We start from the raw sequence: 25,812 nt of genomic DNA, 5'->3' as shown, positions 1-25,812 counted from the left end.
AAACAGTACGTTGGCCCAGGACCCAGGTGCTACGTTTTAAGTCTCCCTGATGTGCTGACTGGTACGCACAAGCGGAAGAAGAGGGCTGATGATGCCACAACACACTAGCAGATGGGTCACACTACATTGTGAAGGTGAATGGCAGAAGACGCTCACTCTTTGGTCCTTGCTACTTTGGCAGCAACAGCTCGAAATCGACGCTAAGACTTCCTGGTACAAGCAGACTCTGCTAGTCCCATCTCCTCTAGGAGCTCATTAATTTACTCCAAATAGCCAGACTTTCTTTTTCATTTACTGGTTTCCAAATCAGGAGAAAACACATAAAGGTAGAGAGAAAGAACAATGTGTAAACACTCTGCACATATCCTTTGCCAACGCTAGTCACAGCCTCTTTCCAGATGAGTCTATGCAGGGTAGTTGAAAATAGAGCCTCAAGGACTTCTTCCCATGTTGAGAGATTAGCATAGAGTAGGCACCCAATAAATTACAAGGTTTCTACTGGGCAAAACATTTTTTTAAGCAGTTTGCACAAGCCTTCTCTAACATCTGGTTGTTTTCTGCTGGGATTTTATACACTAGCAAGTTCCCTGGTCTTCCTACCTATAATACAGAGTCAGTGCCTCAGTGCCCCACGCTCCCTGCTACTTCCTACAACACACATAGCTTGACACCCTGTCAATGCTCACCTTCACCTTTCTAGGGCACGCTTTACTCCACAGATAGCCTGACCTCTCTAAACTCCTTTCACTCTGCCTCCAAATCCTGGTGATCCTTCAAGAACTGCTCTAAAACCCAAACACCCTATGAGGCTACAATCGCTCCACTTCCCCAGCACTCTAGCCCATAATGAGCATTTCCTTTTCTGAATGACTGATATGCTCTACCAGCACATCATTTAGCATTTAATTGGCTAGTATTTGATTATGTGACTTATCTTGCAATTTATATATTAATGTTCTGAGATAGGAACAGTCTTTTATTCTTCCAGACAAAAGCTTTTGTGCTGGGCATCTAGAGAGATATATGAAACAGTCAACATTTAAACAGGAAGCCAGTGCGGCGGACAAAGCTCCTCTCAGAGGGAGCAGCGACATGGGCCTCCAGACAGCTGCGTGTCATGCAACGCCTGTGGGTCCTTTCTGAAGACACTTGCACATCACGCAACGTTTGTGCTTCCTTTCCTTTCCCTATCCACCTACTCACACTCCCATCCAGCAAATACTTATCATGGGTGTATGCAAATAAATTTACTGTGTGCTACACTGTGCTGGGTGCTGGGGAGATACTAATCTCCAACAGACAGTCCTAATCGGAGAAGCAGGACGTCAACAGTTAATATGTATAAAATTAGGTGCTAAGATATGTCACAAACAGTCTGTAGTCAAAGGCCAGATGACTGACACCGACAAGCAAGCAATCTTACTTTGAAGGGAAAAGAAGGATTATAAATGGTCAGAAAGAGCTTCTTCCTGAGAAGAGGGACTTGAAAATCAGCACTAGAAACAACAATCTCTACAACGCAAACGTAAGCACCAGCCCCAGCTTTTTAAGGAAATGAACGCAGGCAAGCCATGACCTCATGATCTGAGACACCAGCTTTCTGGGGGTCACTGGTTTCAGGAAGGGTGAAGCATCCCTTCCTCCCACGTACTTTTCTCAGCGGCTTCAGCTTGGTCTCCATGATGAACTCATACTTGCAGAGCTCGCAGCAGCGCGTGTCGGAGCTCTTGATCCACTGCTGCAGGCAGGCCTGGTGCACGAAGTGGAGGCTTCCTGTGCAGTGGCAGGGGGTGATCAGGGGGCTCTCATCATCTCCTTCACAGTGGCAGATCCTATGGTGGAAGGAAAACCCGTCATTCCAAGGAGAGTCCCATGACAGGGAAGCTGACGCTTCAGTGGCAGGTCAATCCCCCCAAAGGAAACTCAGAAACGAACATTACAGAAGTGACTATGGGCACAAAAACATACAAACACAAATGAAAACAATCACTACAAACTAAAAAATGTCTAGCTTACCGCACCAACATGGAAAGTCTGGAGGGCATTTGGCAACAGAAAGGAAAAAATGATGTAAGAAATGACAAAGCCGTCATTTTTTTGGTAAGACATAAGAACTTCACTGAACGATGACTTTAAAGCAACATGGAATCATTTTCCAGAACATGAGTAAAATAATTAGAGGGAAAATTTCTATGTAAAACAAAACCAGCATTCCAACTTCCAAAAATACCAGTGACCTTAAATGACATTTGCTTTTTAGCTATAATCACTGACTTTACCTTCATACCCCACAACTACACATTTCTGTCGTCTCTCAGAAAGTAAACAAAGATGACAGTACCTCTCCTAGACCTAAAAAACTCACCATTACAAGATGCTGCAATTTCATCTCTTTTTCTTGGGACCACTAATAGCAATAAGTGAGAAATTAATTTGAAAGCACTCTCTATTTCCAAGGAAGTATGCAGCAAGATGTAGCTACTAGCCTGAAGGAACTTAACAGGCTTTTAAGAAACAGAGGGGTCTTTCCCACCAGCTAGAGAACAGGTTGGGGCACTCGTCCTGGAAGGAGTCAGGCTCTCAGGCTGTTTTAGTGAGGGGATCTCTGATCCAAATGTTAGAAATGATGACAGCTGGCACTAAGGAGCGGAGACTGGAGAAAGGTCAGAATGAGGAGGGAACAAGAGTCATGACAAAAAGTGAATTATGGAGGCCAGACAAGGATGCTGCACAAGGGAAGATAAAGGGGGGAAACAAAGTTAGGACGGGATATAGGTGGCTACACCCCAGTTAAAAGGAAGGAAGGAGCTACTGGAGAACAGCCAGTCCCCACACACCTTTTGGGGGTAGGCGGGGAGCAAGGGTTAAAAAAGAGGCTGGGAGATGCAACAATGCTTAAAATCTAGACCATCAGGCTGGAAAACTGAAGATACTAGTTTCTTTCTTCCAGTTTCTTTATGCAAAGTCTACTTATTTTTAGTTTAGAAGAGTCAGCTTGGCCTTTAATATGTGTAGCTTCTTCCTCTTTTCTTTTTTGTTTTGTTTTGTTTTTTTTTAAGACAGAGTTTCACTCTTGTTGCCCAGGCTGGAGTGCAATGGCGCAATCTCGGCTCACTGCAACCTCCACCTCCCGGGTTCAAGCAATTCTCCTGCCTCAGCCTCCTGAGTAGCTGGGATTACAGGCGCCCGCCACCACGCCCGGCTAATTTTTGTATTTTTAGTAGAGACGGGGTTTCGCCATGTTGGCCAAGCTGGTCTCAAACTCCTGACCTCAGGTGATCCGCCCGCCTCAGCCTCCCAAAGTGCTGGGATTACAGGCGTGAGCCACCGCGCCCAGCCAGCTTCTTCCTCTTTTATCATTTGTGAAACTATCTTGGGACTCACGTCATAAAAATTAAGTTTTTCAAATGATATTGATACTCCATTCTTCTGGAGAAAACAATCAACCCACAACTGGTTACAACTTCCTATTACTTCATTTTCCTGAAACTTCACATATTAAAGCAAGATGAGGCTCCCGATGCGAGCAGAGATGGCTAGAATGGCACTTCCTGGCAAACCAACCTGCAGACATCCCCTGACGTGGACACGGGAGATATGGGGGGTAATTTTTCAGAGAAGGGAGAAGGACAATCCAGGTCACTGTCCTTTTCCGTGGAGCAGAGGGGCGCCCGCAGAACCCTACTCTTCAGTTTTGCAGATGTGCTGTCCTCAAAGACGTCGTCGTCTCCCATCTCATCAGAGCAGAAGCCCATACTCCCTGCCAGCCCGCTGGAGGACTTGGCAGTGTGCAGGCGAGCAGCGCAGCTCTCCAGCTCATGGAACCTGTGCAGGCTGCTGGTGCTCGAGCCGTGAGAGAGTGAGAACAGGTACTGGAGCAGTCGCCGGCTTCGGGACGTGGCCTCACCATCTGCCTTCTCTTCCAGCAGCAAGCCGGGCCTGCCCCCCTTGCCAGCTTCCACCTCGGAGGCAGTTGAGCGACTGGCAGAAAGGCATGAAACACAAGAATGTTTGGAATTGCCAAGAAGTTTGTGGTTCAGGGTCCTTTTTTCTTTATGATGAAACCTGTTAGTTCTGAGACATGGATCTTGAGGGAGTATTAATTTTCCTTCAGAACAAGTTCTTTCCACATAGGCAAAACTTTCTGAAGTATCCTGCGCCTTCTCACCCACATCATTGAGGGACCTTGAGAACTTTAGTGTTCTTCTGGCTTTGGTATTCTTAGCAGGCTTCAAGACCTGGACCCATTCTGAACCAAAGGAATTTCTCTTTGACGCCTGTAATGTGTCCTTACAGATAACTGTCACAGTGAGCCCTTGTGTCAGAGAACTCTGGCAGTGAGGAGCTTTCAAGACAACAGCAGACTGCACGGAACTGTGGTGACAACACTCAGAAAACACTGCACTGGAACTGCATGCAGAACAGTGGGATAAAAGCACAGAAAGTAAAAACAATTTTAAAAGAGAATAGACACCATAGTGAAGAAATGAGACTAGCATGGGTAATTTGGTGAGCAAACCACACATAAAACTCGCCAACTGTTTAGACCAAAGGCAGATTGATTAAGCAAATGGAAATTCAAGAACCTACAGACACTAATGCTTATTTCTGGCTGCACACTGATCATGGCAGCATCTGAAGCAGAGTGTTACCTGCATATGTCCTGGCTGGATGGCGTGATAGAAGTGCGAGAGAAGGAGGACACTGGAGCCGGAGCTGATGCTGACGGAGGACTCCCAGCCTGCAATGACAGACCTCTGGTCAGTGTTCAGGGAAGAGCCAAGGGGACTGTGTGCACTGTCTCCTGAATGGTGACAGGGAGAAACCCTAGAAATGTCTGCTGCTTCCCGCTGCTCAACGAGTAACACATATTAGATCCTTCTAAGCCTTGGCAAAACAAATCAAATATCGCTATTTTTTTCTTATCTGTGGATAAAGTGTAAGAAATGTCTGAGGCTATGGAACACCACTACTAATCTCCTGCAGGTCCAGTGGCCGTTTATTTTCTAAGCATCTAAATTGAGTTAGTTCATATATAAGTCAAGAAATGAAGTACTACAAGGTATCATACAAATGCCAAAGAAATATGAGGCTCCAGGCCTGCTGGCACTGGCTTCCCCAGCACTCCCTCCTAGTTCCCAAGATCAACAAGGCTGGTAGATTTAACAGCTCTCTCCCACCTCACAACCTCATACACAGTGCCAGATGCTCCCTGAGTTCCACAAAACCTCACTGCCCTGCCACAGCTCTTCACACAAAAGGGAGTCCAGACCACGTGACCATGGGGGACACCAATCCATAGCTCAACCAGGGGCTGAGGTAGAGCACAGAATGCTCCCAATAGGTCTAATCTTGAAACTGTAAATTAAGAAAAATAATCAAGAAAATTTAGATTTGAAAGAAAGTACAGCAAGAGGTCATGGGATAGAACAGAGCCTCTGGGGTGGTATATAGTCAAACTTAGAGAAAAAAATCTGGGAAGGAGAGGAAGCACTGCAGTGAGGAGAGAAATGGACAGAGAGAAATAGGGACAGTGAGTGGCACTGAGCTGAGGATGCACCACCACCGCTAGAGGGCCCGAGACTCCCACGCCAGCCTCAGATTCCCCAGGCTCCACAGCCCCATAGACCTATGCGTATTCATAAAAAAGCATTCTTCCCTCCTTAAGACAGTAAGCCTGAGTCAGAATCTGCTCCATGCAACCCCAACAGCCCCAGGAAAACAGTGCCACGAGTCTGTTATCACTGCAAAGGCCATATCACCACCCACCTTCTGCAGGCCCACCTGCATGGCCCTTGGCCCTAACTCCTTGATACAAACGAGCTCCACCCTGGCCCACCATTCCCTGGCTGAGGCCTAGTCCCCACTCTTTCTAAATACCATCCCCAAGGGTGCACTCTCATCCTGGAACTCCACCTTTGGGACCCCCGACCCTTGGTCAACCACCAGACCAGATAGGGCCATTGCCCGGAAACTCCTCCTCCCCCTACCCCTCACAGCAAATGAAGCAGCCTGGAGAGAGCCAGGATGGCACTTGGATTAAGGCACCCATCACATGGCTGCTCCCACTCCCAGTGCAGAGATTCAACAGCACTTTAATGCAAGTCCACCCGAAGAAACAAGATCCAAGAAGCTCTCCTCAGCATGCTTCATGTGTACACTGAGATCACGCTGTGCCACTCCATGAGCACATCTTCGAATTCACCAAAGAATCTACATTTATTTTCTAACTGAATGTGCATATGGGCATGAGGTACACAGTCTTTAAAAGCATTAGAGGTCAAAGTTCTTAGGAATCTTAAGTTTACTTGGACACATTAAAACAGCATCCTTGAAATAACCCTCCCATTACTACCTTTGTCAATATTCTTCCTAAAACAAAATGAGAGACATCTAGGGATGCCTGTGGACACTATGCTGTGACATCCCTTGCATCTTCTAGGCCTGACTGCATAAGCCATTGTCCTTTTTCTCCAACTGCCTTAGACACTGTCCTCTTTCTCCAGCATCCTCCTCTCGGGGCACCCATCACTGGCTCCACCTGCCCCAGAGACAAGCACTCAAGGCCTTTTAGTATCATGGGCTTTACTGTTTATACCACAGGGGAGCAGATTGAGAGGGTATCCATGCTAAGGTCCCCAAACTCCTACAGTCCCCCTGTTCTCTGACATTTAGTCCTAACACTCTTCTGGGACTGAAAGCCTTCCTGTACTTATTGCTCTCTTCTGTTACTTCTGAGGATGACCAGCTCTGTTCAACACACACAGGCAAGGCTGAAATGTCTCATGAAGACCACAGCCTGATCATGGTGTATTGCAGAGAAGTGAGCGTCTTCATCAACTGTCCCCAGGTAGACTTTGAGGAAGAAATACCCAGCAATATCCACATGCTTGCCGCTCATTGCTATGAGGTCACTTCTTCCTCTGTGTTGCTGGGTCAAGCATACTCCCTGGAACTGATGAGGTATTGAAGGAAGCCCCCTTCCTTCAAGGGATGGCAGCAAAGGAAAGTACCTAGTCACCTTCCTCCCTTTTATCTTAGTAAGAGCATGGTCCTCTTGGAACCACGTGTACTTTCCTGTATTCTGAAGGGAAGGCAAACCCTGTTGGGAGGAGGTGGGGTCTTATCTGGAAAATCATGCCCAATCAGGGTCAGTGTCCTGGGAGGAGGCAGGTTTCTGATGGGAAACTAAAGTTCTGAACTCCAGTACTAAACTACAAGTAATCCAAGTCAAAAAGTGTACTCTGGGGTAACGATTCCATCCTTGCATGCCCATGATGAGGAGCAAGGCCTGAAGGTAGGAGGGCAGAGCCTCGTAACAGAACAAAGCCTGGATCAAGGAAGCAGCCATACCAGGCACACACACGTCAGGACATGTGTTCACTTCCCTGTGTGGTTCCCCATGTGTGTGCACTTGTAGCAGATGTCAAGGCCAGCGTGACAGTGACAGCAGACCCAAGGAGGAAGGGAGTTCTGGCAGAGCTGGGGAGATTCTGCCCTGCTCAGTTTTACTTAGGAAACAGGAAACAGCCTTGGCATCCTCTGCCTACATTTCTGCTCTCATTTCACCCTTTCCGATCTTATGAAAACATTACAGGATACTCTCAGCAGAAATGTCCGATGCTCATCAAGCCTCCCAATGACAGAGAAGAGTCTCTCTTCTTATTAGATCATAGAATTTCAAGAAAAAATTTAAAATCTACTTATTGTTATTTTACATAAATATAAACTTCAACAAATGCTAACTCCTCCAATAAAAGCAAGAAAACCAGTGAGATTTGTGGGGTCATCACAGCTCCCAGAAGAGGCTCCTTCTGTCACTATCTAAAGGACAGCAAACATTTCAAAGGTCAGAACCAATCCATAGGCAGAATGGTCAAGAAAACAATTTTAAAGAGCTTTATTTGTTGCTGCTATAGAGCTGAGAGAAATCTATCAACCAACAAAGACCTAAAAGACTGGCCTGATCAACAACAAAACGAAGCTGACAGCTTCAAATATGGTTCCATGGTCAGATTCTGGAAGCCAGTGTAATCAAAGGCCAGCAATCACCTCTTAGGAGCTCTGCAGGACAGAACCTTACTAGATGGGACAGAACCTCACTAGATGGGACAGGACCAGCTGTCCTGCTCTTTCTGAAAGCAGCAGGCAGTGTGGCACGCGGGAGCTGGGGGCAGTACTAGCTCCGGAGAACACCTACACTCTCCTCTCCATAGGATCAGACCACACACGACTCAACAATTACTAATAAAAGTGCAAATGTTCATCATGCAAAAATCCAAATGTGTCAAGAAAACTTAGGCCCTCTGTTCCTGAAGTTCTTTGCGGGTTGCCAAATGACAGACTTTCCAGTCATGAAAAGGAATATAAAGCAATCTCACTACAAAAGAAAATTCTTGTAAAAATCCTCCCTTCTTCAGATGTTGTAATTAATTATGCCAAAACAAACCTCTGGATTTCTATCCAAGCCTAAATCCCAGTTTATTTTATTTCTTAGAAATGATAAATACTTTCCGACAATTTGTTTTGCTACATTCAAGTCTCTTAGTGGCTGGCTTTGTTATCAAATTCACCATTTTAAATGATTTTAACAAGGTTGCCAAAGAACATACGGGGAAAAAAAACCTTTCCATATATCCTTGGCAGAAACTGGCATTCCCCTTTTCTCAGTTCCCTTCTGAGAGCGCCTGCTGTCGCTGCAGCAGCTATGGCAGTGTGCTTACCCAGTTGATATCGCACACATCCTTCTCACTGCAGGACACCAGCGCGCCTTCCTTGGCCTCTGGCGCCTTCTGCCAGCTTACTGCCCAGCCTCCTCTATTACCCACGCCCCTCATTTTCTGTGCAACCCCCAACTGGGCCTCCTTTTCACTCATCAGCTAAGTTACTTTTAAACATTTGGGTCTCAGTCCCCTAACAAAAGCACATTTGCCCATCTGATTTCTCTCAAAAGGGAGAGGGCCACAGGAATTATCTGTTTGAGTGAGCTTGTTTTTAGGCAAGGAGGAACGTGAAGACGGGCTGGATAAGGATGGTTAAGAGGCCAGAAGAGCTCATGTTTACAACTGATCACAAATTACAGTACTGCAAATCAATGACTTAACAGAAACAATGGGAAAAGATGCACAGATGGCTCTCAAAACATGAGAAGATGCTTCACTTCTCTCACAGTGAGAAATATAAATTAAAACTACAATGAGATACCATTATCAGCCAAGAAAATTAATCAAATAATATGTGTTGGCAGAAGTGTTGGGAAGCAGGTATGCTTATACATTGCTGGTGGGAGAGCAAATGGTAAACCTCCACAGGATGACAACTGCCCTCAGGATGACAAAGGCACATATACTTTGTCTCGGCAATTCTTTTAGGAATTCATCCTCACACACCTGCGGGAAGAGGTTTGTACACTGCACTAGTTTGTGACAGCAAAGGGCTGGAATCACCCTAAATGCCCATCACCTTGGAGCTGAGGCAACACTGTTCCACCTACAGAAAGAAATATCAGCAGTCGTTAAAAAAATGGGAAAAGTTCTCATTATGTCCAGTAATGAACACACAAAGTGAAACAAGCAGAGAGAGGCACCACTGCCATCTGTGCTGGTGCTGCACAGACTACCCAGGAGGGAGACCAGAGAACCTGGATGGAGGGACATGGACTTGTCACAGAGACCCACAAAACCGTAATGCCACTTTACACTGAGCAACATTTCCCAAACAGAAATTCATTCTTAAAATAACATGTGATTGATGATTTAAAAAAGTAAAACAAAACTGCAGAAGCACAACCAACTGCAACAACTTTCCGACTTTGGGATGACAGGTAAAGAAATCAATGTAGGGGGTGATGACCTATGTTTTTAAAAGTACAATAAAATAGAATATGTCAGAGTGCATCTGACATAAAAAGGATAAAGTCTTTTTAGGTAATTTTGTCTCTCAGATGTGTATGTAAAAGTGAACTGGGTTTCAATATAAAAGCTACTTCTTACTTTGGATCATGGTCAAAGTCACTTGACATGGTCAAGTCACTGCCTGAGTGTATTTCTACAAAGAAAATAAAAATTATCAAAAAAAAAATAAAAGAAGATGGCTAAATCAAGAGATCATGTTGGCTGTTGGCCCAGAGGCTCTAGAAGCAAATGGCTCTTACAGATCTCTAGAAAGGTTTTCCTCTACATGGAAAGCATTTGCCACCCATGTAAGAGGTGTGTTGCTATGTAAACAAAACTTAGTGGCTTAAAACTACACAAATGTATCACTTCACAGTTCCCATGGACTAGGAGTTTACATGCGCATGCTGAGACTCTGCTCTGGTCAGTCTCCCTCCTTCCTGGAGGCCTCAGGAGGACTGCGTTTACACATTCTCTCAGGTTGTTGGCAGAACACAGCTCCCTGAAGCTTGAGGACTGAGGGCCACTCTGCTGGCTGACTCCACCTGGGGCGGGCCACATGCATCTGCAGTCACATGACCCCTCCCATCTTCAAAGCCCACTTGCACTATCAATCTCTCTGACTTCCCTTTCTGCCACCAGTCAGAGAACATTCTCTGCTTTTTAAGCACTTGTGGGATTCCATTGGGCCTGTATTTATAACCCCAAATAATCTCCCTTATTTTAAGGTCAACTGTGCCACACAACACAACATGATCATAGGAGTAATAATAGCAATGCATTCCCAGGTTCCAGGCAATTGTGGGGACATTTTTGGGGGCCATTTTAGAAATCCTGCTCACCAGATCACTTTTTTATTTGTGCTTCCTGCTCATGCGATTGCTAGCGGTTACTGCCCTCCCACTTCCAAACTAAGAGATAGGGATCTGCTCCTAACGGCCAACTCAGCAGGCCTGACTTCATACCACAGAGCCAGATAAACTCACTTGGTATTTACATACTGCAATGTGCAGACTGAGATTACATCTTAACAAACTTTCTGCTTAGCACAGAAGTTACTCTGTCAAACCAATGCTTCATTATGAGTAACTCTGCTTTCGATAAATACCCAGTTGTATTCAACTTCAAAAATGAGCCACAATTAAAAGAAAAGAGGCCATTCTGTGGCTTTTCTGTGGCTTGCTCTGATAAATACATGTTGACTCTTATGAAGGGCTGTGCCAAGAACAAGCTTTCACAAAGGCAATTAATTAAAAAAGTAAGTATATACAATATACTTACAGAAGCATGTACAATGAAAAACTACTGAATGCTAAAATGATTTCCATTATAAATGACTCTCATTAGCATTGCTTATGCCAAGTAGCATTAACATAGAATTCTTTTCTATAGTGGCCTTTTAAAGGGAGTCAGAATTACTTGAGTAGCAATAAATCCCCAGAACAATGAGGGGCATATATTACAGCACTGGTGGAGGGGACAGAAGGCCACAGCTGAAGGGACTTTTTCAGGACTGTCTTCCTCCATGCTACAGTTGAGGATCTTGCAAATACAATTTGTTTTCAATAAATTACATTGAAGACAATGATTTCTGAGCAAAGGTGGCTTCACAGTCCCAGAAACTAAAGATGTAACCATATAAAAATCCAAAATCACCAGAAATAACATGGTGAAAGGGGCTGTGTTTGTGAGTTACTTACCACTCACAAGGACCCTTTAATACTGTTGATTTCCTTTAAATATTGAACTTTTCAAATATAGTCGAAATACATTTTCATTGCCAAGAAGCAATAAAATATTTCCTCTGAGAGAATTCTGGAGCAGTGGCCAAAGCACTGGCTTTTGACCGCAAAGTCTTCCCTCTGTGTTCTGGGGCCAGTCCACTGAGCACACTACCGAGCAGGAGTTTAATCATTTAAAAAATGAAGTCAACAATCTACAGGGCTGCTACCAGGATCAAATAAAGTCAGGGGAGATGCAGAAACGCAGCACACACCACTCTAGGCACACCTCCAGTGTGGAACAAGACTTCCGTGTGACTACCACTCTTGACTCTTGATGACCTAGAGAGTAAACCTGCAGGTCTCATATCTGCTACAAAAGGCCTCATTCCAACCAAGGTAACCACCGTCTACCCACCTGGGAAGAAAACAGCTTCTGCTCAGGCTACTCATCTGGCCAGCCCTGGCCCAAGATGCACAGAACTCTAAGAGCAAACCCCGAGCCGCAGAGTATACTACTGACAGAAACATGGCAGGCAGGAAAAATGACCCTCACTTCCTCTCGGCCTAGGTCCTCCTTTCCCGGCAACCGGTGACCTTTCCCACCCCTCCTCCTCCTACCAGGAACACTCCCACATCCCAACCCAGCATGATGGCCCCTCCTCAGATTTCTCCTCAGAAAGGGCTTTTCATCCCTGTTATCATATCCTCGTACCCTATTCATTTCTTTCATTACACCTATCAAGGTTTATGAGAAGATGTTACTGGGATATGTTAACTTAGAAGCTGTTGCTGATTGGTCTGGTACACAGTAGGTGTTTAGGGAACATTTGCTCAATGAACTAAGTAGCTACCCTCTAGAGAGACTGTGCCTCTACAGCAGAGATTCTCAAACTTGTTGGCCACAGGACCTCCTTACACTCTTAAAAATTACTGAGGCCCCCACAAACAGCTTTTGTTTACACAGGTTCCGTCTCTCCATCTTTGCTATATTAGAACATCTTAAAACACAGGAACATATTCCACCAGCTAAGGAAGATGCTATCCTGCATGTTGCTTAGCTTCTGGAAACTCCGCTGTACACTTGTGGAAGAATGAGAGTGAAAAATGCAAATAATCTTGGTATTATTGGGAAACTGTTTTAAACCTGCCCCTCTTCCACCTTCAGGAGACTGAACCAAACTTCAGCCAAAAACTAAACTGTAACCAGTCAGATGAAAAAATACTGCAAAGACAGTCGGTTAAATTTTGCAAAAGGGGAGCTGAACGGAAACACTGCCTCAGTGCTGTCAGGATTCGAGTGAGGCTCAGTGGTGCTGAGGCCACCTGATGCCATGCAACTCCTCCAATTCATCCTTTGTTTTTGTCACTTAGGAATAAAGTATCCTGTTTTGGGACAGGTGTTTTCTTCAGAATAAATTAAGAAAGCACATTTTGCCTTATTTGTAACCCATAAGTTTTGAGTAACCTGAGCGTGTCAACTCTGCATTCAGAAACAGAAAGAAGCAAACCCTGGTCTTGACAATCACATCCAGGTCTGCCCTCGCATAATAAAAGTGGGTCAGCAAGAATTCCTTGTAAGGAATGTCCATCTGATATGTGACATTCTGCTGTATCTCATCCCTGTCTAATGGCAACAATAACCAGAAAATATTCAGGAGGCCTAGGAGGGTTAGTGCTCAAATTCATTGAGATGTACTTGCCAAGCAATAGAGCAATCATTTTAATTGCTCATTAAACATGTCCAGTCTGATTCTACCCAGGAATATTTCATTAACAAGAGGTACATATCACAGTCTGCAAGGCCCCAGCCTTGGGCAACTGCTAGAGCCTACACAGCCAGGCTGGCTGGGGGGCTGGCGGAGAGATACCCGTGCTATGGGCTTCCACTGCCTTCTCCCTGGGGTAAGTGCTGCCAATCATGAACTTGCTCAAGAAATTGTGTCACCTGGACCAAGTCTGATTCCCACGGTTGAATGAGAAGGCTTCCCTGGGGATAAAATAACATTGTGTCTATGTACTGCCCTTTTTGCACCACAATCTTCCTCTGAGAGGCATCAAGAGAGGCTCCAAAAAGTCCAGCCCCTATGATTAGCCTAGCCTAGGCCAACTCCTGGTATTAAAGAAATTCCAGCTGAATAGAGTGGGTTTAAGCCTCCTCTACGAATTTCAATCGGCCTCTATAGGATTTTAGGGCAATGTACTCACATGAACAGCCACAGTCAACACAATCTTGTGGTTACAGGCACCTGCAATAGTGTGCCATGAGAGCCATCACCCCCAGCCACTGAAGATGCCTTTCATTGTCCACCTAAAGTACTGGACTTTCCAAGCAGGTGACAAATGATCTTTCTACTACAGTTTAACCTCATCCTGGTTGGCTCCTTTCCACCTCTCACATCTGCTTTACATGTCCTCTCCTGAGCCACATCTTCTCTGAGCAGTCCTTCAACTTGGGTTCCCTGTAATTCTCTACCTAAGCTCCTTACTGTTCCCTTTGTAGGAATTCTCTCCATCCGTGGTATCGTATAGAGGTCTGCGTACTTCCCTCTGCTGTTTGGTTCAGCATTCAAAGCACAATTTCTGGCACACAGTTAGGTGCTGGACAAAATCTTAATGTGTGCAATCCACGTAAACTCTGCACGGCCTCCTTGTCTCCATGTTAGAGATGAGACGTATTGTCAAATGGTAAGACAGCCTGCAGGTGGGGGCAGTGGTGGCACAGGACACAACGTCCTGAACAGGCAGTCACCTCACGTCACCTGAGTCCACCCTGAGGCCATGCCCACTACACTGTGCATCACCCCTGCCAGCCATGCTCTATGGCTTCCAGGTACCCCGAGACAATGGCCCCTTGACAGGCAGAGGCTCACAGCAGAGATGTAAAGTTGGCTTGCCCCATCCCCACCCCTCCCTTCTCTCTACCACACAGCCTCCTGAATACCCGTCTGTCAGAGCTCTATCTCACAAAGGGCTGTCACAATGAGTTTAGGTGATATAATGAAGAACATGTTTTTTAGTAGTTATAGTTTCACATTAAAAAGTTAACCAATCAAAATCTGGAGGAGGGGCTTCAAGATGGCTGACTAGAGGCATCTGGTACTTACCTCCTCTACAAAGAAGAACCAAAATAGCCAGGAAGAATCAGACTTCGAATAGATCATCTAAGAGAGAACACGAATTCAACAGAGAAGTGACAGAAAACACCTAGAGCAGGCAAGGAGAGGGCAGTCAGGCAAGGCAGCCAAGAGGTTCCCCAGTGTGGGGAAAGGGGAAGCGAGTGATCCCCAGCGGTCCACATTCCCACCATGTACTTCTGCAATTCCAGCCATGACAGAGCCCTAGACCCTCACAGGCCTTGAGGCTAACAGAGGGAGCTGCCTGGAGGTGGCTAGAAGGCATTGCTCCAGGGAGGGAGCTCGTGATGAGTCCCACACACCCCTGGAGTCCAAGGCAGCTACAAGAAGACACCATACTGAGAGCCCAGTCCTCAGGAGACTGCATCCTGCTGGGGGCCCAACAGTCCCTGCTTCTCCACATCCCTAGAACCCCACTGACATTCCTCACCACAGCCACTGCAGCAGCTAGCTGCTGCTGCCAGGGATGAAGTGCAAACCATTTGGCAAAGATCCTGCTGCTCCAAGCAGTAAAGCCACTGCACGTCTTCACAAGCGCCAAGGACAAAGTGAGCAAAGTGTGCACTCCCTAGCCACTGGCATACCTACTGCCACTGAAAGCAACCCCACTCTCCCCAGTAGTAGGGCTGCAGTATAGCCACTGCTGCCTCCACCGGAGCATTCTGCCACGGCCTTGGAATCACCCAACCCCTTCCCAAGACTGCTAGAGCCTGAATGCATCCCTGGCGGGGCTGAAGTATGTCCTACCCAGTTCCTGAGTAAACCATCCTGGGGCCTGGGGACTGCACAGCCCATTCCACCACTATTGGAACCTGAGCATACTGCCTGGGCATCTGAGGTCAGGCCCACCCAACCTGCCATTACCGCCACATCTAGCACCCAATTGCGTACACATTTGGGCCTGAAGACTGGTTCACCCAGCCCATCACAGCCACTGCCGACATCAGTGCAAACTGCTTGGGAGCCAGAGGGTTGTCCTGCCACTGCTGCTGCCATCACCCATATCATGCCTGCTGCCCAGAAGCCCAAGAATTCACCCACCCACCCAGCTCACCACTGCCACTACCAGCATTTGAGCAAGCCACATGGAGGCCCCCCAAAAATAACCCACCTGACCCGCTAACACTGGTGCCAGCATATACTGCACTGAGGCCCAAGGGCAGGCATACTCACCCCACTACTGCCACCACTGGGACCAAGGACAGGCCAACCTGGTATCCCTGTCCCCAGCAAAACTTCACTACAGCCTCCACCATACCCTAAGATACTGAGGAAATCACAGACACCACTAACATGATTTATAGCCAAAGAAATCATACAGAGACTATACTACTGCACACAATGAGAATCAAAGCTAAAGTGCCCTGCACAACCAACACCACAGACACACCCTCAGGAAAAACTCCTCTCCTACAACAGCAAATTAAGAAAACTAGAAGAGACTGCACCAGACGTGCAGAGATTAACATAAGGACACAAGAAATGAAAAATCAAGGAAATATGACACCCACAAAGGAACCCAATAATTCTCCAGCAATAGATTCCAATCAAAAAGAAATTTATGAAATCCCAAAAAAGAATTCAAAATAATGATATTAAAACTCAGTGAACACTGGGCATGGTGGCTTTCACCTTTAATCCCAGTACTTTGGGAGCCCCAGGCAGGAGGACTGCTTGAGGCTAGGCGTTCGAGACCAATCTGAGCAACATAGTGAGACCTCATCTCTATAAAAAATAAAAATAAAAATTAGCTGGGCATGGTGATGTGTGCCTGTAGGCCCAGCTACTCAGGAGGCTGAGGTGGGAGGATTGCTTGAGCACAGGAGTTGGAAGCTGCAGTTAGCTATGATCGCACCACTATACTCCTGCCTGGGCAACAGAGCAAGATCAGGAAGCTCAGTGAGATACACAGGAATACAGACAAACAATACAAAGAAATGAGAAATGCAATTCAGGATATGAATGAAACATTTTCCAAAAATACATTATAAAAAAAAAACAAACAAATTCTGGAACTGAAAAATTCATTACATGAAATACAAAATACACTTGAAATATTCAACAAATAGAATAGATCAAGTAGAAGAAATAATTTCAGAACTTGAAGACAGGTCTTTTGAAATAATCCAGTAAGACAAAAAAATTTAAAAAAGGAATAGAAAAGAAAGAACAAAGCATACATGACATACGGGACACCATGAAATGACCAAATATTCAAATTTTCAGTGTCTCAGAAGAAAAACAGAAAACAAAAAAGATGGAATATCTAACAAAATAATAGCTGCAAACTTCCCAAGTCCTGCAAAAGATTTAGACATCTAGATATAAGAAGCTCAGAGATATCCAAATATAATTCAAGGTCTCCTCCACAGCACATTATATAGTCAAACAGTCAAAAGTCAAAGACAAATAGAGAAGCCTAAAAATAGCAAGAAAAAAGCATCTAGTCTTTTATAAGTGGACCCCCATCGAACCAACAGCAGACTTGTCAGCAGAAGCCTTACAGGCCAGGAGAGAATGGGATGATATATTCAAAGTGCTAAAAGAAAAAAAAAAAAAGGCCAGTCAAAGATACTATACCCAGCCAAGTATTTCTTCTCATTTTTTATCACTCATAAATGAGAAGAAATAAAGTCCTTCCCAGACAAGCAAAAGCTGAGGGAATTCACCACCAGACTGGTCCTATAAGAAATGCTTAAGGGAATCCTACACATGGAAGCACAAGGACAGTATTTGCCATCATGAAAACATACCAAAGTATAAAACCTACTGGTAGAGCAAACACACAAATAAGGAAGAGAAAGGACTCAAATGTTACCACTACAGAAACCCACCAAACCACAATGATAAACAATAAGAAAGAAGGAAACAAAGGATATACAAAACCAGAAATTATTAAATAAAGTGACAGGAATAAGCCCTCACATATTAATAGTAACCCTGAATGTAAATGAATTAAACTTTCCACTTGAAAGATAAAGACTGGCTGAATGGATTTAAAAAAACATTACTCAACTATATGCTGTGTACAAGAAGCTCATCGCACCTGTGCAGATACATATAGACTGAAAGTACAGGGATGAAAAAGATATTCCATGCAAATAAAAACCAAAAGCAAGCAGGACTAGCTATACCTATATCAGATAAAACAGACTTTAAGTCAAAAACAGTAAAAGACAAAGAGAGTCATTATATAGTAACAAAGGGATTAATTCATCAAGAGGCTATAACACTTCTACATACATCTGCACCCTACACCAGAGCACCCAGATGTATAAAGCAAATATTATTAAATCTAAAGGGAGAGACAGACTTCAATACAATAATAGCTGGGGACTTCAACACCCCATCATTAGACAGATCATCTAGGCAGAAAATGAACAAACATTACATTTAAACTGCATGTTAGGACAGTGGACTTAACAGACAGTTACAGAATGTTTCATCCAACAACTACAGAATACACATTTCTCAGCACACACCATTCTTCAGGATAGGCCGCATGTTAGGACACAAAACAAGTCTCAATGAAGTTTTTAAAAATTGAAATCATGTCAAGTATCTTTCTCAGACCACAATGTTTAAAACTAGAAATCAATTAGAAACTGTACAATTACATGGAAATTAAACAACATGCTCCTCAATGACCACTGGGTGAAGGAAGAAATTGAGGAGAAAACATAAAAATGCCTTAAATAAAAATCGAAATACAACCTACCAAAACCTATGGGATAGAGCAAAAGCATTGCTAACAGGGAAGTCCATAGCAATAAACACCTACATCAAAAGAGTAGAAAGATTTCAAACAAACAATTGAAGGATGCACCTCAAGGATCTAGAAATCCAAGAAAAAACCAAATCCAAAATTAGTAAAAGAAAAGAAATAATAAACATTAGAGGAGAACTAAATAGGAGCTAAAAAAACAAAACAAAAAAAAACCCAAAAGGATCAATGAAACAAAAAATTAATTTTTTGAAAAACTAAAATTGATAGACTAGCTACATTAACCAAGAAAAAAAGACAGAAGACCTAAATAAAATCTGAAATGAAAAAGGAGACATTACAAATGTTAACACAGAAATACAAAAGATCATCAGAGACTATTATGAACTATATGCTATCAAACTGGAAAACCTAGAGGAAATGGATAAACATATAACCTACCATGACTGATCAGAAAGAAACAGAAAACTTGGACAGATCAATAAGAAGTAATGAGATTTAAAGAGTAATAAAAAGTCTCCTAACAACGAAAGGTCCAGGATTGGATGACTTCACTGCCAAATTCTACCAAACTTTCAAAGAAGAACAATTCTTCTCTATTCCAAAAAATTGAAGAAGAGAGAATTCTCCTTAACTCATTCTACTAGACCAGCATTATGCTGACACCAAAACCAGACAAGGACACAACAAAAAATAAAACTACAGGCCAATATCCCTGATAGGCATAGATGCAAAAAATCCTTAACAAAATACTAGTAAAGCAAATCCAATTGCACATCAAAAAGACAGTACACGATTAAGGGAATTTATCCCAAGGATGCAAGGGTCTTTCATCACATGCAAATCAATAAATGTGACACATCATGTAAACAGAATGAAGGATAAAACCATATGATCATCTCAATAGAAGCAGAAAAGGCATTTGGTAAAATTCAACATTCCTTCATGATAAAAATTCTCAACAAACTAGGCAAGGAAAGAAATACTACAATATTAATAAAGGCCATATATGACAAACCCACAGCTAACATAAATCTGAATGGGGGAAAAGTGAAAGAAAGCTTTCCCTGTAAGAACTGGAACAAGACAAGAATGCCCGCTGATATGATTTGGCTGTGTCCCCACCCAAATCTCATCTTCAATTGTGGCTCCCATAATTCCCACATGTTGTGGGAGGGACTCAGTGGGAGATAATTGAATCATAGGCGCAGTTTCCCCCATACTGTTCTTGTGGTAGTGAATAAGTCTCATGAGATCTGATTTTGTAAGGGAAGCCCCTTTCACTTGGTTCTCATTTCTCCCTTGTCTGCCGCCATGTAAGTAAGAGATGCCTTTCATCTTCCCCCATGATTGTGAGGCCTCCCCAGCCACATGGAACTGTGAGTCCATTAAACCTCTTTTACTTTAAAAATTATCCAGTCTTGGGTATGTCCTTATCAGCAGTGGGAAAACAGACTAATACAGTAAATTGGTACCAGTAAGTGGGGTGCTGCTATGTAAAGATACCTGAAAATGTGGAAGCGACTTTGGATCTGGGTAACAGGCAGAGGCTGGAATGGTTTGGAGGGCTCAGAAGAAGACAGGAAAATGTGGGCTAGTGTGGAACTTCCTAGACATTTGTTGAATGGCTTTCACCAAAATGCTGATCATGATATGGACAATGAAATCCAGGCTGAGGTGGTCTCAGATGGAGATGAGAAACTTGTTGCGAACTGGAGTAAAGGTGACTCTTGCTATGTTTCAGCAAAGAGACTGGCAGCATTTTGCCCCTGATGTGTGGAACTTTGAACTTGAGGGAGATGATTTAGGGTATCTGGCTGAAGAAACTTCTAAGCACCAAAGCATTCAGGAAGGGACTTGGGTGCTGTTAAAAACATTCAGTTTTAAAAAGTTTTAAAAGCATTCTCAGAGAAACAGAAAATAAAAGCAGAAAATTTGTGGCCTCCTGATGCCATAGAAAAGAAAAACCCATTTTCTGAGGAGAAATTCAAGCTGGGTGTGGAAATTTGTGTAAGTAACGAACAGCCAAATGTTGATCACCAACTCAATGGGGGAAAATGTCTCAAGGGCATGTCAGAGATCTTTGCCGGCAGCCCCTCCCATCATAGGCCCAGAGGCCTAGGAGGAAAACAAATGGTTTCAAGGGCTGGGCCCAGGGCCCCCTTGCTGTGTGCAGCCTAGAGACTCCGTGCCCTGCATCCCAGCCACTCTAACCAAAGGCTACAAGCAGCCAGGGTATAGTTCAGGTCATGGCTTCAGAGGGTGCAAGCCCCAAGCCTTGGCAGCTTCCATGTGGTGTTGAGCCTGCGGGTACACAAATGTCAAGAATTGAGATTTGGGAACCTCCACCTAGATTTCAGAGAATGTATAGAAATGCCTGGATGTTCAGGCACTGGTATGCTGCAAGGATGGAGCCCTCATGGAGAACCTCTGCTAGGGCAGTGTGAAAGGGAAATGTGGGTTGCAAGCCCCCACACAGAGTCCCCACTGGGGCACTGCCTAGTGGAGCTGTGAGAAGAGGGCCACCATCCTCCCAACTCCAGAATGGTATATCTACTAACAGCTTGCACCGTGCACCTGGAAAAGCTACAGACACTCAATGCCAGCTTGTGAAAGCAGCCAGAAGGAGGGCTATACCCTGTAAAGCTACAGGGACAGAGCTGCCAAAGGCCGTGGGAGCCCACCTTTTGCATTAGCATGACCTGGATGTGAGACATGGAGTCAAAGGAGATCACTTTGGAGCTTTAAGAATGGACTGACCCATTAGATTGTGGACTTACATGGGGCCTTTAGCCCCTTTGTTTTGGCCAGTTTCTCCCATTTGGAATGAGTATATTTATCCAGTGCCTGTGCCCCCATTGTATCTAGAAAGTAACTAACTTGATTTTGATTTTACAGGCTCACAGGTGGAAGGGAGTTGCCTTATCTGAGATGAGACTTTGGACTGTGGACTTTTGAGTTAATGCTGAAATGAGTTAAGACTTTGGGGGACTGTTGGGAAGGCATGGTTGGTTTTGAAATGTGAGGACATGAGATTTGGGAGGGGCCAAGGGTGGAATTATATGGTTTGGCTGTGTCCCCACCAAATCTCATTTTGAATTGTAGCTCCCATAATTCCCATGTGTCGTGGGAGGGACCCAGTGGGGGATAACGGAATCACAGGGGCGGTTTCCCCCATACTGTTCTTGTGGTAGTGAATAAATCTCATGAGATCTGATGGTTTTATAAGGGGAAACCTCTTTCGCTTGGTTCTCATTTCTCCCTTGTCTGCTGCCATGTAAGACAGGCCTTTCGCCTTCTGCCATGATTGTGAGGCCTCCCCAGCCACATGGAACTGTGAGTTCATTAAACCTCTTTTTCTTTAAAAATTACCCAGTCTCAGGTATGTGTTTATCAGCAGCGTGAAAACAGACTAATACACCCACTTTCACCACTCCTGTTCAACACAGTACTGGAAGTCCTAGTTAGAGCAATCAGGCAAGAGAAAGAAATAAAAGGCATTCAAATTGGAAAAAAGTAAGTTAATCTGTCCCTTTTTGCAGATGATATGATTTTATACCTAGAAAAACCTAAAGGCTTCATTAGAAAACTTAGATATGATAAATTCGGAAAAGTTATAGGATACAAAAATAAACATACAAAAATCGGTAGTGTTTCTATATACCAATAATGAACTAGTGGAGAAAGAAATCAAAAAGGCAATCCCACTTAAAATAGCTATACGAAATAAAATACCTAGAAATAAATTTAATCAAAGAGGTGAAAGCCGTTGCAAGGAAAACTACAAAACACTGATGAAAGAAGCTGAAGAGGACACGAACAAATTGCAAGACATCCCACGTCCACGGATCAAAAAAATCAGTGTCATTAAAATGACCATACTATCCAAAGCAATCTACAGATTCAATGCAATCGCTATCAAAATGTCAATGTCATTTTACACAGAAACAGAAAAAAACAATCCTAAAACCATATGGAACCAAAAAAGAGCACAAATAGCCAAAACAATCCTAATAAAAACAAACAAAGCTGAAGGGATCACACTGCCTGACTTCAAAGGATATTACACAAGGCTACAAAAACCAAAATAAGCATGGTGTTGTTATAAAAACAGATACAGGCCAGGAGTGGTGGCTCACACCTACAATCCCAGCACTTTGGGAGGCCAAGGCAGGTGGATCACCTGACATCAGGAGTTCAAGACCAGCCTGGCCAACTTGGTGAAACCCCATCACTACTAAAAATACAAAAATTAGCCAGGCTTGGTGGTATGCACCTGTAATCTCAGCTATCAGGGGGCTGAGGCAGGGAGAATTGCTTGAACCCAGGAGGCAGAGGTTGCAGTGAGCCTAGATAGTGCCACTGCACTCCAGCCTGGTCGACAGAGCAAGACTATCTCAAAAAACAAACAATAACAACAAAACAAACCCAGACACACAGAACAATATAACAAAATCAACAACACAGAAATAAATCCACGTATTTACTGCAAACTGATTTTCAACAAAGGTACCAAAAACATGCGTTAGGGAAAGGACACCCTCTCAATAAATGGTGCTGGGAAAATTAGAGATCCATACGCAGATGAATGAAACTGAAGCCCTGTCATTGCATACAAAAATCAACTCAAGATGGACTAAACACTCAAACATAAGACCTGAAACTATATAACTATTAGAAGAAAATACAAGGATTACACTTCAAGACATTGATCTAGGCAATGATTTTATGGCTAAGACCCCAAAGCATAGGCAACAAAACCAAAAACCGACAAAAGGGACTATATTAAACTGAAAAGCTTCTGCACGGCATAGGAAACAATCAACAGAGTGAAGACATAACCTGTTGAATGGGAGAAAATATGTGAAAACTACGCATCGAACAAGGAACTAACATACAGAATATGTAAGAAACTCAAACAACATTAAAAACACAAACAATCCCATTAAAAAGTGGGCAAAGGACATGACCAGACATTTCTCAAAAAAAGACATATAAATGACCAACAGCTGCATGAAAAACTGCTCAGCATCCCTAATCATCAGGGAATAAGAGATGTTGGTGAGGATGCAGAGAAAAGGGAACTCTTATGTATTGTTGGTGGGAATGCAAATTAGTACAACCAGTATGAAAAACAGTATGGGAATTCCTCAAAAAACTAAAAATAGAACTACTATATAATCCAGCAATCTCACTACAAAGTATTTCCCCAGAGGAAAACAAATTAGTATTATCAAAGAGATATCTATACTCCCATGTTTATTGTAGCACTGTTCGCAAAAGATATGCAATCAGCCTAAGTGTCCACATCAATGGACAAACAGGTAAAGAATTCGTGACACATATACACAATGAAATACTATTCAGCCACACAAAAAGAATGAAATCATGTCATCTGCAGCAACATGGATGGAGGTCATTATGTTAAGTGAAATAAGCCAGACACAGAAAGACAAATATTACATGTTCTCACTCACATGTGGGAGCTAAAAAAATTTGATCTCATGGATGTAGAAAGTAGAATTATAGGTACCAGAGGCTGGGAAGGGTGTGCATGGAGGCAGGAGTGGGGGATAAAGAGAGATTGGTTAATGGGTACAAAAATACAGTTAGATAGTCACAATAAGTTCTAATGTTCAATAACAACAGAGTAGGGTGACTACAGTTAACAATATATTATATCCTTCAAAATAACTAGAAGAGAGGTTTAAAATGTTTCCGACACATAGATATGATAAATATTCACAGTGAGGGACACCCCAAATACCCTGACTTGATCATTACATAGTCTATGCATGTAACAAAATATCAGAGGTACCCCATAAATGTGTACAAATAAACTAAAAAAAGAAAACCAATCAAATGTGATTTCAGATACTACACAATGATATAAAACTTTGAGTTTGTTCTTTAGAAAATGATTAAGCAAACAGCAGCAAGGGACGTACATAGGGTGAGGACTGAGTGTGGATGGGGCATCTGGGGAACATCCTCCAGGATGGCTCAGTGGGCCCACATGGTCAAGGACCCTGCAGTGAGGTGAAGGTCTGGGCAAGATGCATGGGAGTTTCATGGGGGCTGCATTCCAGTGCCCATCTTTGTATAAAGCATGTCACCTGTGGGACTCAAACGGCCTCAAACTTCTCCAAGCACCCAGTCAATTAAACAGATTTTTTCCCAAAGGGGGACATTCTGCTGCTTCTAAAAATATAAGATTTTCTACACACTGCTATCATTACAAACTGTGATAGGTGCTATGAAGAAAAAGAATAACAAAACCCAAATGGGTGATAAAATTTAGACTAAGGGGAGGGTGTCAAGGGTAAGTGCCTCTAAAGAAGCTAAGAACTGAAAGAGAAATGAGTTAGGAATTTTAGCCATTCATGCAAAAAAGGGGTAAGATTGGGAGGGGCCTCTCGGATAGAACAGCATTTGCAAAGGTGCGCAGGTAGGAATTTGGCTTGTTTGAAAATCGTCAAGGTAGTCACCATACCTAGATCATCATGACCAAGGGGATATTGCACAGGATCAGGTTCCAAGTGGCCAGGCCCAGGTCACCTTAGATATGACAGCTCAAGGTAGTGTAATCAGAAACACTGAAGAATTGAAAAGAGAAGCATTAGGATTCTACTTACTGGCTGCTGGGTGCTAGATGGTCTGGGATAGATTCTTGAGAAGCTACTGCAGGAGTTTAGGAGGCCTGGGCCTGGGAGGTGGCTGGGATGATGAAGAGGAATGAACAATGGGCTGGGTATCAAGTGTCTAGCAGAACAGCATGCAAACATTGACTCAACATGTACTGACAACCTCCAGGGCTCCATCCCATCACTGGCTCTGCAGATTTAGGGGTAAACAAAGCATGGATCTACACTCATGGAGGTTACATGTGGGGTGAAGGTGCAATGGAAAAAATTCATGAAAACCCAGGCAGAGATAAGTGCGATCTTGAAAAATAAAAGGAAAAGGTCACTTTGGACCCCTTAGGACGTTAATTGGAGGTGACCAATTTGGTAACAGAGGCTCAACAAATGATGTCCATTAACATTGTACTATCAATACAAAGTAAGTATTGGGTGAAGACTTTGCCATTGTAATTACTTAAATATTCCAATATGCTTCTTCTATTAACTCCTTAAGGGGATCAAATCCAGCTGCCCATTTTGAAGACAGGCAAGCCACCACAGACCTAGCAGCCTCATGAACATCCCATCCAACCTACCTGCTTCCTTCTTTGAAAATGGAGCCTGGTTTTTAAAGTCAATATGCTTCCAATACACACTGAGACACTTTGTAACAAAATCTAGATGGAATACTAGGAGGCATGATTAAAGGTTTAT

General features: G+C 43.7%; 1 protein-coding gene across 10 annotated transcripts in view; it reads right to left on the bottom strand.

Annotated features, from left to right (window-relative positions):
• The window catches only part of MARCHF8 (membrane associated ring-CH-type finger 8), a 143,077-nt gene that overhangs the window by 5,003 nt on the left and 112,262 nt on the right, over positions 1–25,812 (bottom strand). For 5 of the 10 annotated variants that reach the window (XM_054503437.1, XM_054503438.1, XM_063669847.1 and 2 more), the window contains 3 exons: positions 4,653–4,741; positions 3,565–4,410; positions 1,652–1,832 (listed from right to left, as the gene is read on the bottom strand). In XM_054503437.1, coding sequence (XP_054359412.1) covers positions 1,652–1,832; positions 3,565–4,410; positions 4,653–4,741 — 1,116 coding nt within the window. The remainder of the gene's footprint in view (positions 1–1,651; positions 1,833–3,564; positions 4,411–4,652; positions 4,742–25,812) is intronic. The other 5 variants (XM_054503441.1, XM_063669848.1, XM_054503440.2 and 2 more) reach the window with 1 other exon arrangement.

This window comes from Pongo pygmaeus, chromosome 8 (genome assembly GCF_028885625.2).
Source record: "Pongo pygmaeus isolate AG05252 chromosome 8, NHGRI_mPonPyg2-v2.0_pri, whole genome shotgun sequence".
Lineage (NCBI taxonomy): Eukaryota > Metazoa > Chordata > Mammalia > Primates > Hominidae > Pongo > Pongo pygmaeus.
This window is presented reverse-complemented; position numbering and strand designations above follow the sequence as displayed.